Source organism: Orbicella faveolata, unplaced genomic scaffold (genome assembly GCF_042242905.1).
Source record: "Orbicella faveolata isolate gen_17 unplaced genomic scaffold, um_ofav_v1 contig_25, whole genome shotgun sequence".
NCBI lineage: Eukaryota > Metazoa > Cnidaria > Anthozoa > Scleractinia > Merulinidae > Orbicella > Orbicella faveolata.
In genome coordinates this window covers 15,831,057-15,843,681 of record NW_028301553.1, presented here as the reverse complement: position 1 = coordinate 15,843,681, position 12,625 = coordinate 15,831,057, and the positions used below count along the sequence as shown (strand labels likewise).

General features: G+C 40.2%; 1 protein-coding gene across 1 annotated transcript; it reads left to right on the top strand.

The window, feature by feature from the left end:
• The first annotated feature begins 14 nt into the window (after nt 1-14).
• On the top strand, nt 15-12,228 carry LOC110052881 (uncharacterized). The gene is made up of 12 exons (XM_089293444.1): nt 15-998; nt 1,649-1,813; nt 2,758-3,152; nt 3,542-3,764; nt 4,192-4,340; nt 5,514-5,596; nt 6,150-6,222; nt 9,333-9,427; nt 9,994-10,153; nt 10,417-10,485; nt 11,323-11,399; nt 11,873-12,228. Exons 1-12 carry the CDS (start codon nt 272-274, stop codon nt 12,039-12,041), a joined length of 2,385 nt encoding a protein of 794 aa, XP_089149570.1. The 5' UTR covers nt 15-271; the 3' UTR covers nt 12,042-12,228.
• Nucleotides 12,229-12,625: the final 397 nt, after the last annotated feature.

The following is a 12,625-nucleotide window of genomic DNA, read 5'->3' as shown; positions in this document are numbered from 1 at the left end:
TTGCAATTCTGAATCGAGGCTCGGTACTCGTAGCAACCAAACTTGACTTCATTGATGTTTGGCTTTGTGAAGTTGACTCTTTCACTTCTTCGGTTATCTTTTGCCGGCATTCTGCCAAAGTTAAGGGAACCCGGCTAGTGGAAAAGTAAAAGCTGGGATGTTTTTTTTTTTTATTCCAGGTAAACAGGCCAGCACCCATGTCGTATTCAGCACAGTTTAACACGGACTTTCTTGTACAATCAACTTGAATTCCTGAACTCAGCTGGCAAAAATGAGTGAAAACAACAATAATGAAAAGGTCCCAGGAGAAGAGCAAATACCACGACCGGATTCCAGCGCTTCTTCGGTAATAAGCCGAACTAGCTCTCCAGAACCATGTCCATTGAAAGACGACGTTTTCTGTGAAGAAACACAAGTTAGCCCAGAACAGCTCTCGGCCGACATGGCAGCCAGAGGTATTATTAACCCCAGAAATAAAATTTCAGGTTCCCCTCCACAATCTGGGATACGTGGAATGTTGATAGCTGCATGTGATATTGAAACAAATACTGTCGAAGAAACCCAAGCAACAAATAAATCTGATTTACAAGAAGAGGAAAAGACTGAAAATGAACAATTATTATTGGACAAGCATGCAGTGTCTGAAAGGGCAGCTGATAAAAACGAGACGGTACCACAAGAAATGTCTTTCTTTAACAAAGACTCATCTACAAGTAGGCCGTCATCTGTAAGTTCATCATCATCTGTAGGAGAAAGAACAAATAAGCGAGAGGTTTGTTTTCAAGATTCTGAAGAGGATCATTTGCTGCAAAAAGAGAGAAGTTTTATATCTCATGCTGAGAATACAACTATAGAGGTAGTGTCAATATGTACTCAAACAGAATGGAGTTGGCTGAAAGATATGGAGTTGTATCAAGAAATTTCACATAGATCTAAGCCTGACTGGGCTGAGAGAACAGACACAAAACTTTCTAGAGAAGTACCAAAATCACCATCAGGTAATGTTACCATTTTGTGACACTGCCTGGATCAGCGCAGATAGTTTAGCCCCAGGAGGGGGACTCCATATAAAAATGACAGGGGTGCTCATCGGAAATTTTGAAAAGAACAGTTTTAGGCCAAACACCCTAAGAAGTACCAAACCTGCTTTTTTATCCCTAAAGGTACAACAAGCACCCCCGTCTTTTTTTATATGGGAGTCTCCCTGCGCTGTTTACAGGCTCACTGTTTTTCTCTCTTTGACAGAAGAGAAAGCATAAACCCTCACAACTTGGTATAGTGCTGAATACAGCAATAAAGACACTCTTTCTCCTTCTTTAGTGTCCTTAGTGTAAGCAGGAGAGTCTCACACACTTTTCAGGAGCATGCTAGGAGTGGCATGGTGTAAAATGTTCAAAAGTGAAAAAAGAGGATGAAGCTCAGATGATTATTTTTTTGCTAGGCATGTCCATAGTGGTCTCCTGCATTGTAAGACATGGGTCAGATACTTGTAGTAACAGAAAACAGCATAATATGCTTTGAGTTTTCATTCCTTCACTATTGTCTCCCACCTCCACTCAAGTTCTCAAGGAAATTATTATTCAATACAATAAACTTGTTCAATGATGCAGACCACACAGAATTCATTCCCGAAAATACTATCTTTTAGCAAACAGCCATGGCTCGGTCAAAAGACGAAGAAGGAAATCAGTACCAGGAAGAAGAGCTTCGGTAAGCAGTGATAAGGAACAGATGAAAGATGAAGACACTGTACCCCTACCAGATGTAGAGGAAGGAAATGAGGTGAAACAGAGCCACAATGGAGTAGAAGAAGGTGTGAAAATAAGGGTGTACACATGTACAAATTTTTATTTTTAATAATAAAATTAATGATAATCTACTCAAAACACATACAGATCATTGGGTTGCCTGAAGCAAAGTTAAGTCCAAACCTTCCTAATGATTAGATGAGCCATCTGCCTTAATAGAACCTGCAGTCTACTATAACTCCCTTTACTGTAGCACTTGATGACTTGGAGTATTGCTATACCCCTGGATAGGTTTTTCTTGGCTGTCAGAGGTTATACCCAGAATATTTGTCAGGTTCCTGGTAATGACCGTTCTCCAGTATCCACTAAAACGTTGGGTCTTGTAGACTCTGAATCCAGATGTCTGGGTTTAAGCACTGGCCTGGGTCATTGGGTGTTTTCCATTATGCCAAAGATTCCGAAAATTTTGGTTGGAACTCAAATGGAAAGGTCTGTTTTGGTTTCTTCCAACTAGAATATTTGGGATCACCTCTGGAGGTGGTCCACTTATTTCAGTCAGAATATTTCGACTGAAATTCGCTGTTCCATTTTTGACAAACTGGTTGAACTTTGTCCTAATTAGGGAATTTGGAAAAGGAATAAAAAAATGGCAAGAACCATTTGTATTTGTTGGCCCAGTTTAATTGTAAAATGTTGTTCCATTTTTCTTGGGTATTCCAACTGATCTCTGACCGGTCGGTTTGGCATAATGGAAAGCACCCATTGTGTTGTATTTTAGGCAAGAAACTAAACTCTGACAGTCCCTCCCTTAACCCAGCTGTTTAACTGCATATTGGCTAATTAAATGCTTGACTTCAGTACCCCATCCAGAGGGGAGTGGAAATGCTGTTGGTCACTGCAATCTTCAGAAACTGGAGTCAAGTGCATGCCTTGTCAGTCATCTATGCTTTAAGTCTGATTGAGAACTGGATCAGAGAAAGAACTAATTTCCTTGCTCCTTACATATTAGGAAGTACAGGAAGAAGCAAATCAAAGTCATCAGGCGGTGTCCCTAGATCTCGTCAATCTGTGGTGTCTTCATTACCGCGAACTCCCAAGGGAGAAGACATTCTATTTCGACCACCCACAGTTGAGCCGGACTCAGCTAGCAGTTCAGAAGAATATGAAGATTATGACCTTGAACAGGAATATCTGTTACCAAGTATTGGACCTCCAGCAATCCTTCAGTACATGAAAGAGTCACAGAACCCTCCGCTATCAAATGAAGAAGTTCAAGATAGACAAGAGCTTGCCAAAAATGAGATGTTAAAGATGAGCAGTTCTAGTGGACCATGCATGTTTTGTCAACAGGAAGTACTGCCATTTCCAACCTTGGATGAGTTGGAAAGACTTACTCCAGATCAGGTAATGAGTTGTTTTAATGAATTGAAAATGAGTTGCTTTCACTAAAAATGATAATAATCATTTCTTTTTTTTTTTTTAATTTTATTTATTATCAATAATGATGATGAAGGTAGCGAGGAACAATGAGAAAAATTTCAGCTGTCAGTATAGTTACATGAAACTTCTGTCCTGTTAAGAGATTATTGATCACTTCTAAACTTTTCTTGGCCAGTCTTTGTAACGGATAGTCAAGACTCAGTGTATACCTTGAATGACTGGTTTCATGTTGTCGTTGTTGTTCAATGTTGATTATTTTTATTTCTCAGTCACGACAGGTCACTATAAAACAGCAATTGCTGGACTTCTAAACAAGATTGTTAAAATTGACTTCTACTTAATCTTTTCTTCAGCTTTACTGCTGTCCTCAATATGAACGCTTGATAAAATTTGAGTTAGCGCAGAGAACAGACAAAGCTCATTTGGTGGACGAAATGATTGATATAAAGCCCCACCCACCCTATGGAACCAAAGCTGCGAGAAGAGCTGCAAAGGAAAGAGCAGCAGAACGAGCAAGGGAACGGGAAATGGAGAGACAAAGGGCAGCTGGAGCTAACCCAACCAATTTCTACGCATGTAAGTACCACAGAACTGACCCCACTCAGTTTTAAGTTAATGTTGTATTCAAAGACCTTTGATTTGAGCCATGAGGACTATGATTATAAGAGCTTCGTGTCATTTACATCTTAGGCTGCAAAGTTCTGTTTGATTTGTTATTAATTTTGCCCTTACATTTTTTCAGTGTGAAGTTTTCTCAATGCAAAGTCATATCCAAATCTAAGTTTAACCCTTTTCAGCGTAAGCAAAATCCTGAAAATAGAAACCTTTTGAACAAAATATTTATTGACCCCCCCCAAAAAAAAACAAAAAAAAAAAAGGCCAAGGTTTTCCTCATTTCTTTAAGATTTTCATTGTGAAAAGCCAACTAATCTTTATACAATCATTCTATAAAAGAGTCCTCAGCACATTAAATAACAACTGTTTTATTCTGTTTTTTACTTAGTAACACGTCAAATGAAGACCATCACATACTCATTAGCATCTACAAAGTGTATGGAGGAAGGCTGGACTGTGCGTCCTCCGTCACCATCACTGACAGATGATGAACAAATTCATGACCCGTTTGTGATTGAAGTGAATCCTCTTCAACTGGTAAGTGCACTTACATAATCACTTTTTGAGTTTCTGTTTCCCTACAATTTCTTTAGACACCTGGCCCAGGTTGTTTGAAAGGTGGTTAATGCTATCCTATGGATAAATCACTATCCTGTATATAGCATGGTTTGTTTTGTTAGCACTCATCCAGTGGATGGTGATTTATCCGGTGGATGGCATTATCCAGCCTTCGAACAACCACGGCTTGTCCAAAACTTACTGTATTCCGGAAAGGTTAAATTCTTTAGTGTAAGATTTATTCACCATCCTTTTACTGCTTCTCAGGCAGACAGTGTTCTACAAACAGTGGGGAAGTTTTTGACCAAAATTTATTGATTTAAAAGGTGACGTCTACCTTCGAGCTCAGTGGCCCATCAGGCCTCTCTTTTTCTCTGGTTTCTATAACATGAACTGACTAGGAAATTTCTACTCTACCCTGAATAGGATGCTAGTCCATCACACGGTTAACCCCAGCATTAAAATTTGTCGTTACTTTTTTAAAACACGTGGGTGAAGAGAGGCATTGTCAGAGTAAAGTGTCTTACCCTAGAACACAACTCGATGACCCTGAGTAGGGCTCAAAACCAGACCACTCTGTCCAGAGTCTTGGCCCTGGTTGTGCCCCAGGGAGGGGGGGGGGTATATAGGTATGGTATGTGCGGCCCCAAAGAGTTTGGTTTTTCAGCCGTTTTGACCATAAATAGGGTATCGATTTGGCTATTTTGCTCTTAATTAGGGTATGGTTTTGGTACTCTAGTTTTGAATTGGGTATGTGTTTTAGAAGAAGCTACTCTTTCATCATTATCAATAAGACCATAAACAAAAGCCCTTCAAAAATTATGTCTAGGGCAACTGTGTCAGCCACTATGGTCACAAGTAGAGGATCAAATTTTTGGCCTGGTCATTAATAGTGAAAAGAAAAATTGCAGATTTTAGTCGTAAATAGGGTAAGGGTTTTGGGAAGTGGGCCACACACCCCCAGCAATTTTTTCAGATAAATCGTTATGCAGTGGATGAGTATTAAAGAAACAAACCACACTATCCACTGGATAGTGAATCATTTATTTGGTGGATAGCGTTATCCACCTTTCGAACAACCTGGGCCAGCACACTAACCAGTGGGTCACTACCCCTACCTTTATGGTTTACCTTGTTGAAATTCCCTTACAGAGGAAGCAAGCATTCCTGGAGAGATTTTATGAAAACAAAAGAAGATTTCTTTTGCTGCTCCCAGATGGCACTGGAAGCTGCTAGTATCCTTTTGTGAAACTTTAAGGTTGGCAATTTTCTGTTTAATGTGAAACTCAAGTGTACAGTTGGCCAGACAAGTATATCAGATACCAAGTCTTACAAAATGCTCTTGGATTTTGTGGCTGTCTTTATGTTCATTTGAAACTCGAGAAATTCAGGGATGGAAACAGGAAATCAGGGGGAGGGGTCTTAGCAATTGGCATGAAAAGCCGGAGGGGGAGCAGGCGTACCCCTCCCCTGTACCTGCTTTTGGAAAAATATTTAAAAGTCAAGGTTCACCGAGATGCTATTGCTTTCAACTGAGTAACTGTAAGGCTTTGAATGTAAGATCTAAAACAACACAGACAATAGAAGGGGGCTGTGATTCTCTTAGCTTGTCAAAATCTGGTTGAGAACTTTAAGCAGAGGGGAGGGGTGTTAATAGTCAGAGGTGTACACCCTGAAAGTTACATGGTTTGAAAAAGTATGTTGCATAGGGGTTTCACTCAGCATTGCCTTTCATACAGCCTTGGTGTCCATTCATCACATGGATTCTTTCTTAACTTCATATCTCAGTTACCCAAGCGGTAACATTGCTGTGATGATAACTGCTACCGAAAAGGGAAAGTTTACATACATAGTATTTGATGTAAGTATACGTATTTATCTCGGTCACTGGGTGCAGAAGCGGTAAAGAACAAAGTTTTAGTTTTGTTACTCGAGTTTCCTTGCATAGCAACGAATTTGGAACGAGCAATGAGCCCGCAGTTTTAGTAGCGGCCGGAAAATTTCGCGCGTCAACGAAGACACGTGACACGCATGTCGATGACTCAACCACCATCAACGGTGGCAAAAGAGAGAGAGAGCGAGCCCGGGAACGAGGTTGGTCGATGACTCCGCACTCTTGGAAGTAAGAAGGGGATAATACAAGGTGTAAACGAAAGGGGAAAGCAACAAAGACTTAGAGGTCGCTAGGAAAACCGATGTTATTGGCAAAATTCCTTTAGCGAAAAGTGGCCGATCATTCGGTTTCAAGCTTCTTTAAGTTTTTGTTTTTCTTGAGTTTCTAAGCAGTCCAAAATATATTCTTTAGCGCTTCCTTGTCACGTAATTTGTCATTCAACAAACCTTCTTTCGTGCAATAAATTTAATAACTGTTTTCAAGGGAAATCTACCAATCAAAATAGACTTATAAAAACCGTACTTCCTGTCTTCCAAACCTCAGCGTTTAAGCAAATTGCATTGTCTAAACGAAGTGTCACAGCGCCTTGTATTGGTATGCAAAAACACTTTTCTTTGTTCATGTTTACGATTAGTGTAATTTTCCTGAATATCTGTCTGTGTACGTGAGTACAAAAAATTAATATTTTGCTGTGGACAAATGGAAAATAACACTATTAATTTAATTTCAGAAATCCCGAAAATCATTGTTAAACTTTAATAGGAAAATCCTTTTGTTTTAGCTATCGGCGCGATTATCGGCTCTAAGTTGGGTTGTACTTTTTAATCTTCCATAGTTTTAGTTTTAATTCTCCTGAGTGACAGGAAAATGTTAAGAAAAGACCACTGTTTGCTCAGCACCAGCTATACAAATACGAAAACTGATCTGAGATGACAAATTTTAATAAAAAGCTTTAATTCCTAAGTCGCTTAATCGCGGCTCTGATCGCATAGTTTAGGAAACTTAATCAACTTGTTAGTTCTGTACTGAACAGTGGTGAAAAACGATATTTGAAAACACTTGGTCTAACAAAGGAGATATGTGACATTTGCAGTGTCTGAAAGAAACAGGAAAAAATATGAACAACGAGTTGAGAGATCCACTTGAGAAGGTTAGCAACTCGCTTCGACGAGCAGTGAGTATCAACAGAAGCAAAGAGACTGATCTAAGGACAACCATGAATACGATTCAACGTGAACGGAGGAGAAGTTTTAATACATGGTCTCTGAAACAAGAAAAGTTTCTTCGAGCGAAGCAGAATCTTGTTCCAGCGATGCTTTTTGATCAATCGTCTCAAGCGCAAAGCACAAGACATACCGACGCACAGGAAGAGGAGAATAAACAACGAAAAAGGCGCGTCACCTTAGTGAAAGCTGTTTCTCCAGTGACTTTAGCAGCCGCTCATAGAAATAGGTCTCCCGAGGTCAACTACCCACTTAAATTACCAGAGATCGCATCGGAACAAAAGAAAGGCTCCAAGCGAAAGAAGAAGTCCAAATCACGAGTTCTACCCCCGGTAATAACTTTGGCGAATAGCAGTCAGTTCTTTCAAGAGAGCAAAAAACAGCGACGCATTAGCGAACATAGACAGGCGGACAGAGCCCGTGAAACGTTTGAAATAATAGAGAAAGAGAGAAGAAGATCTAGAAAGTTGAGTGACTTGGCTGCGTTTGGTTCTGTTGAAAAACAACAGTATGATTCATCATTAGCAAATCAATCGTACGTTAGAACTGTGGCAGATGATGTTCAAGACGAATTTGTTCAGCATTCGATGCCTGATATCGCGGAAGAGAGAGTGACCAGCCGACAAGGCAGTAAAGAAACACAGATTCTAAACGGCGACAGGAGAGATTTAACACATACAAGCGAAGACTCTCGTTGTTCTACCAGCACAACAGAGAGAGACGAGGGTCACCAAAGAGCTAAAGGACAGTGGAAGAAACTGCGAGACTCGCTTGGAACAATCAGTGAAAAAAAGAAGAAAACTGACATCAATAAATTCTCCATGATGGAACTGACCAAGTTGTTCGAGGAAATACGCGAGTGTAGATATCTTCGCGTTGGAAATCATTCAAGATTCACAGCGGAACAGACCAGTCAAAATAGCAACACTTGCAAATGTTTAGCATGCGCTATTAAGGACAAGGCCAAACTCAAAAATCACTTAAGCGCTCCAGAGTAATGGGGACTAAACGCAAACCTTTTATGTTGTATTCAGATTTTAGTTTTTTTTTTTCGTGAAGGAGCTGAGTGGTGTAATGTCTCGTACAAGTTTTTTGTGCAGTTTATTTAAACGCAGAACTTTAATATCACAACGTTTCCTAAGCGATGACCGCAATTTAATCTCTCTCTGCAAAATGCTTGAGTTTTAAAGCCAAACAAGATAGCTAGAGAATATACGAAGCGCATAATAAACGAATGTTGTTCGCTGTTGTCATCGTTCAAGTGTGTACACACGTATTGCATTCCTTAACAGCGACCCTTTTTCTTAGGCCCCGTCCACACTAACCCAGAGGAATTTAAAAACGGAGGTTTCACTCTGAAAATGCATCAAATGTTTTCCGTCCACACTACGTAGGGGCTGGGTAATATGATGATTATGGTGACGTCATCGTTTACGAAAAGCTTCGCTTTCAAAATGTTTTCCGTCCACACTAAAGCGCAGGCCGGCGTTTTCCAATTCCTCCGGTTTGAAGAACGTTTTCGAAAAGCTCCGTTTTCGTGACGGATTAGTGTGGACGGAAGGCCGGCTAACCGGAGAAATTAAGCTAGGTTTACAAATTCCTCCAGCGTCCGTCAGTTTCAGCAGGTCACCTTCCCCGTTGTTTTCTGCTTTGACAGAAACCTTTGGGACCTATTTTTCGCTGCGGGTAGTTTTAAAATTCTTTTAGTTTCGAGTGTCCTTAGCGCGGAAGAGGAACTCATCAGTGGTGATGCAGTTCAATTGATCTCAGTCAGACTGTAACATATTCCGATCCCATGTGTTATGTCAAAAGGTTGAAAATAATTCTTAAAAATAACACTTGGTTTTGATTTAGGACGAGGAAGAGAATGAATCAAACCCTTCCCAGATGCTAGGAATATTCCAACCATCCGGACATGGAACTTGTTATTTTAGAAATGGAGCTGTCAGGTATTAAAAGGTATTTTTGTTAAGGTGGTGAACTATTCGACCAACTGTTTTGCTTAAAACCTTCGATGTGCCCCCTCCTTTTGTAAAAAATATTCCTTCCATGGTGGTCGTTTTGTGCGAATATATTCATTATTTCATTGCAGTTTGATGGCAGAATATAAAATAGCAACAGGATGCATGTAGCAATAATTATAAAGAGAAAAGGAAAAAGAGAGCCATGAGGATAATCTAACAATCTTTATTTTAATCCTCATAATTAAATAAAAGGATTGGAGGAGGGTTTTTTCCTTTCGTTGGCCGTTTAGCGCATTCGTCATTTCCACATCCCCCATAATACACCTTGTTTGCCCCCAAAAAGTTTGCATAAGCATTGTCTTCAGTTTCTCTTGGGACGACTGTGATATCCAGGAGAAATGGGAAACAAAGGTTATGCAGAATTTTGGAGGGCAAACAATGTGTATTATGGGGGATGTGGCAATGGCGAATGGATTTTTGTTCCATCTCTTATCTTTAACTAACATGCTTCTCTCTGAATGTTGTTTCTCTCTCTTTCTCTTCTTCGTTAGACTCGTTTTAAATCCATTTTTCGGAGTTCTTCTGGATAAAAACGGCGCTAAGAAAAAGAAGTGGCTCTGGCATAATTTGAAAGAGCACGTGCACGCTCCGCCCTTTCAACCAATCACGTTCATGATTACCAAACAGCTGTCAATCAGATGTTTGTCTCAGGTAAGTCGTGACTTTAAATGTTTTCTTACGAGGACCATACTTTCGATACATAAAGTATTTTTCTGTGAAATTTGAGGTATAAAACTCTGTTGAAACGTCATTCTAAGCAATGTTTACCCTCGTTTAGGTTTGTAAAGTGGTGGAATCGCGAAAATCTTCTCCCTACCTTCAAAGTTTTCGACAATTTAAGCTAATTTTGGAGCTAATGTGTGGCGTCTTTCCATTTACACAGTACTAACTATTCCCTGTTTTTGTTATTTCAGAATAAAACTGTTCTCACTTTTAATCACGGCAAACATACGGCCCGGTTCAATGTTGGAGCAAAACTTAAGGTATGGATTCATTTGAAATGTTGAAAATTGTGCACTGAATTGGAGGTGTCTTCTCGCACGTCAAGATAGTAGATACAACGGGATATTAAGAAAATATATCAGGATTCCTATGTTGCCTGGTATAGATAGCCAGCAGGCCTCGGATTTTGTTCATTAATTGACCTCGGTTGTTTTTAAGCCTCACCTTTTAATGAAACGAAGTTTAGCGAGCCCTAGCTTGCGTAGCAAGCGTTTCCGTGGGGTTTGGGAGCAAAGAAACACCGAGGAACGGGATTTTCGCCATTTTTCGCGCTGTAATTCTTTGCTCCCGAACTCCACAGAAACGCTTGCTACGCAGGCTAAGCGAGCCCGAATATTAGGTTTGTCAGTTGGGATTTCGTCAAACGTGTCAGAGGAGTATTGGGAATATTATTATTATTATTTTCTCTTTAGTGTTTTTCTATCTTAGAAAACTATTAGTTTCAGGTTTCCTTCAATTAAAAGGTAATAAAATAACTCCAAATACCGTCACTAAGCTCCTTTAAGGCGTCAACTGTGCTTGCTATGGCAGCATAGTTAGTAGAGGAGACTACGACTAGGATATCCAAAATGGCTTCGAAATCTTCCCCGAAGAGGTAGAGATCGTTCGTAGTGTCCGCCATCGTGTTTTGAGTGTGCAGGGTCAGTGTCACGTGACGGGTCAGTTCAACATCAGAGCGCCGCTATTGTTTTGGTCCTTTGAAGTTCGCCGAGTTTCTAACCAGTCTCCTCTACTAACTATGATGGCAGCGACTAAGGTGTGAGTTGTAATCTTGTCACAATGGATTTATTTGGTTTTTTTTCGTTTTTTTTTTTCAGGCTGTCATGAAAGCAAAGCCACCCAGCGGTATAGACAGTCATGAGATGCACCTTGCTGAAGTGAAGCAGTTTGTAAAGTAAGCCCTAAAGTAATCGTCGAGCCAATTGTCGCAGTATGGGGCTTGTCACTTGTGTCGAAAAACCAGACAATTAACAAGAACCACTGCGAGAAAGTTAAATTAAACATAACGTGTTGTAGTATACCGAGCAATGGGCAAAATCTTTGCTAGAACAGTTGTCGTATCTAGTTTGCGGCGTAGTTCCCAGGGTCTCTCATTTTCCCTCCCAGGAACGAGGTTGATCTAGCTTGCTGTCCTTATATGGGACTTCGACTGAAAACCAGCTTGAAGGACTGTGTTGCCGATGTTACACGACTATTGCCGTGTAATAGGCTGGTTTTTCTAGTGACAAAAGCTGATGCACAGACATAAACATAATAAGTTCAAACTAAAGAATAAGAAGAACAAACACACTCGGTCTTCTTATTTTGTTCACACACAACGTGACTTTTATTAATGAAAATCTCTAACGCACTTTTTATTTTCTTTAGTATTGTTTTAGATCGTGCCCAGAATGCTATGCGCCTCCCTAACTACCCTCGACTTGACAAGATTCCTCTGCCGCTTCACCTGCAGAGAGCAAAGAATGCCGGGAAGAAGGCTCGACTACAAGCATCATCTCCCAGCAGTCAGCAGGAGAAAACAGTGATCGTGAACTAAGTACCAGTTCTCCAACGTCGGCGCTAGAACTTTCGTGTATTTCTCCCCACTAGTTGACGACTATTAGATTGCTAGTTCAGGCATTTTCGTGTCCCATTAAGACTTGTACATAGTTATATTTATTTAAAGAGCTGTAAAAAGTGACAACGCACGACGTAGTTGCGTCAAATAAATTATTTTTTTCATATACGGTGTACTATCGTTGACTTTGTTTTCTGCTTGTTCAGAGTGACGTTTTCAAGTTTTCAAGTGTAACATATACCAGCGACAAGCACGGAAGATCGTGTAATTGCCAGTTCCTTGAGCCCAGGGGAACGTATAGCTAACGCCCCCGAGATAGTTTAGGGGCCTTTACACTACTTTTAGGCAATAAAACTTGATAACGTACACGTTATTCTCTGAAGAGGTTAGCGTGTAGATTATGGGAGCTTTGATATAATTAGTTGTACCCCGGTAATTCGAACCCGGTTATTTCCCCCGTTTTATTTCGAATTCAAAACCATTTCCCTTGGATTTGCCCGTCAGTCGGTTAGTATTAGAACTATTTTTCGTTTCCCCTTAGAGTCTGCAATAGCGGGGTTCAA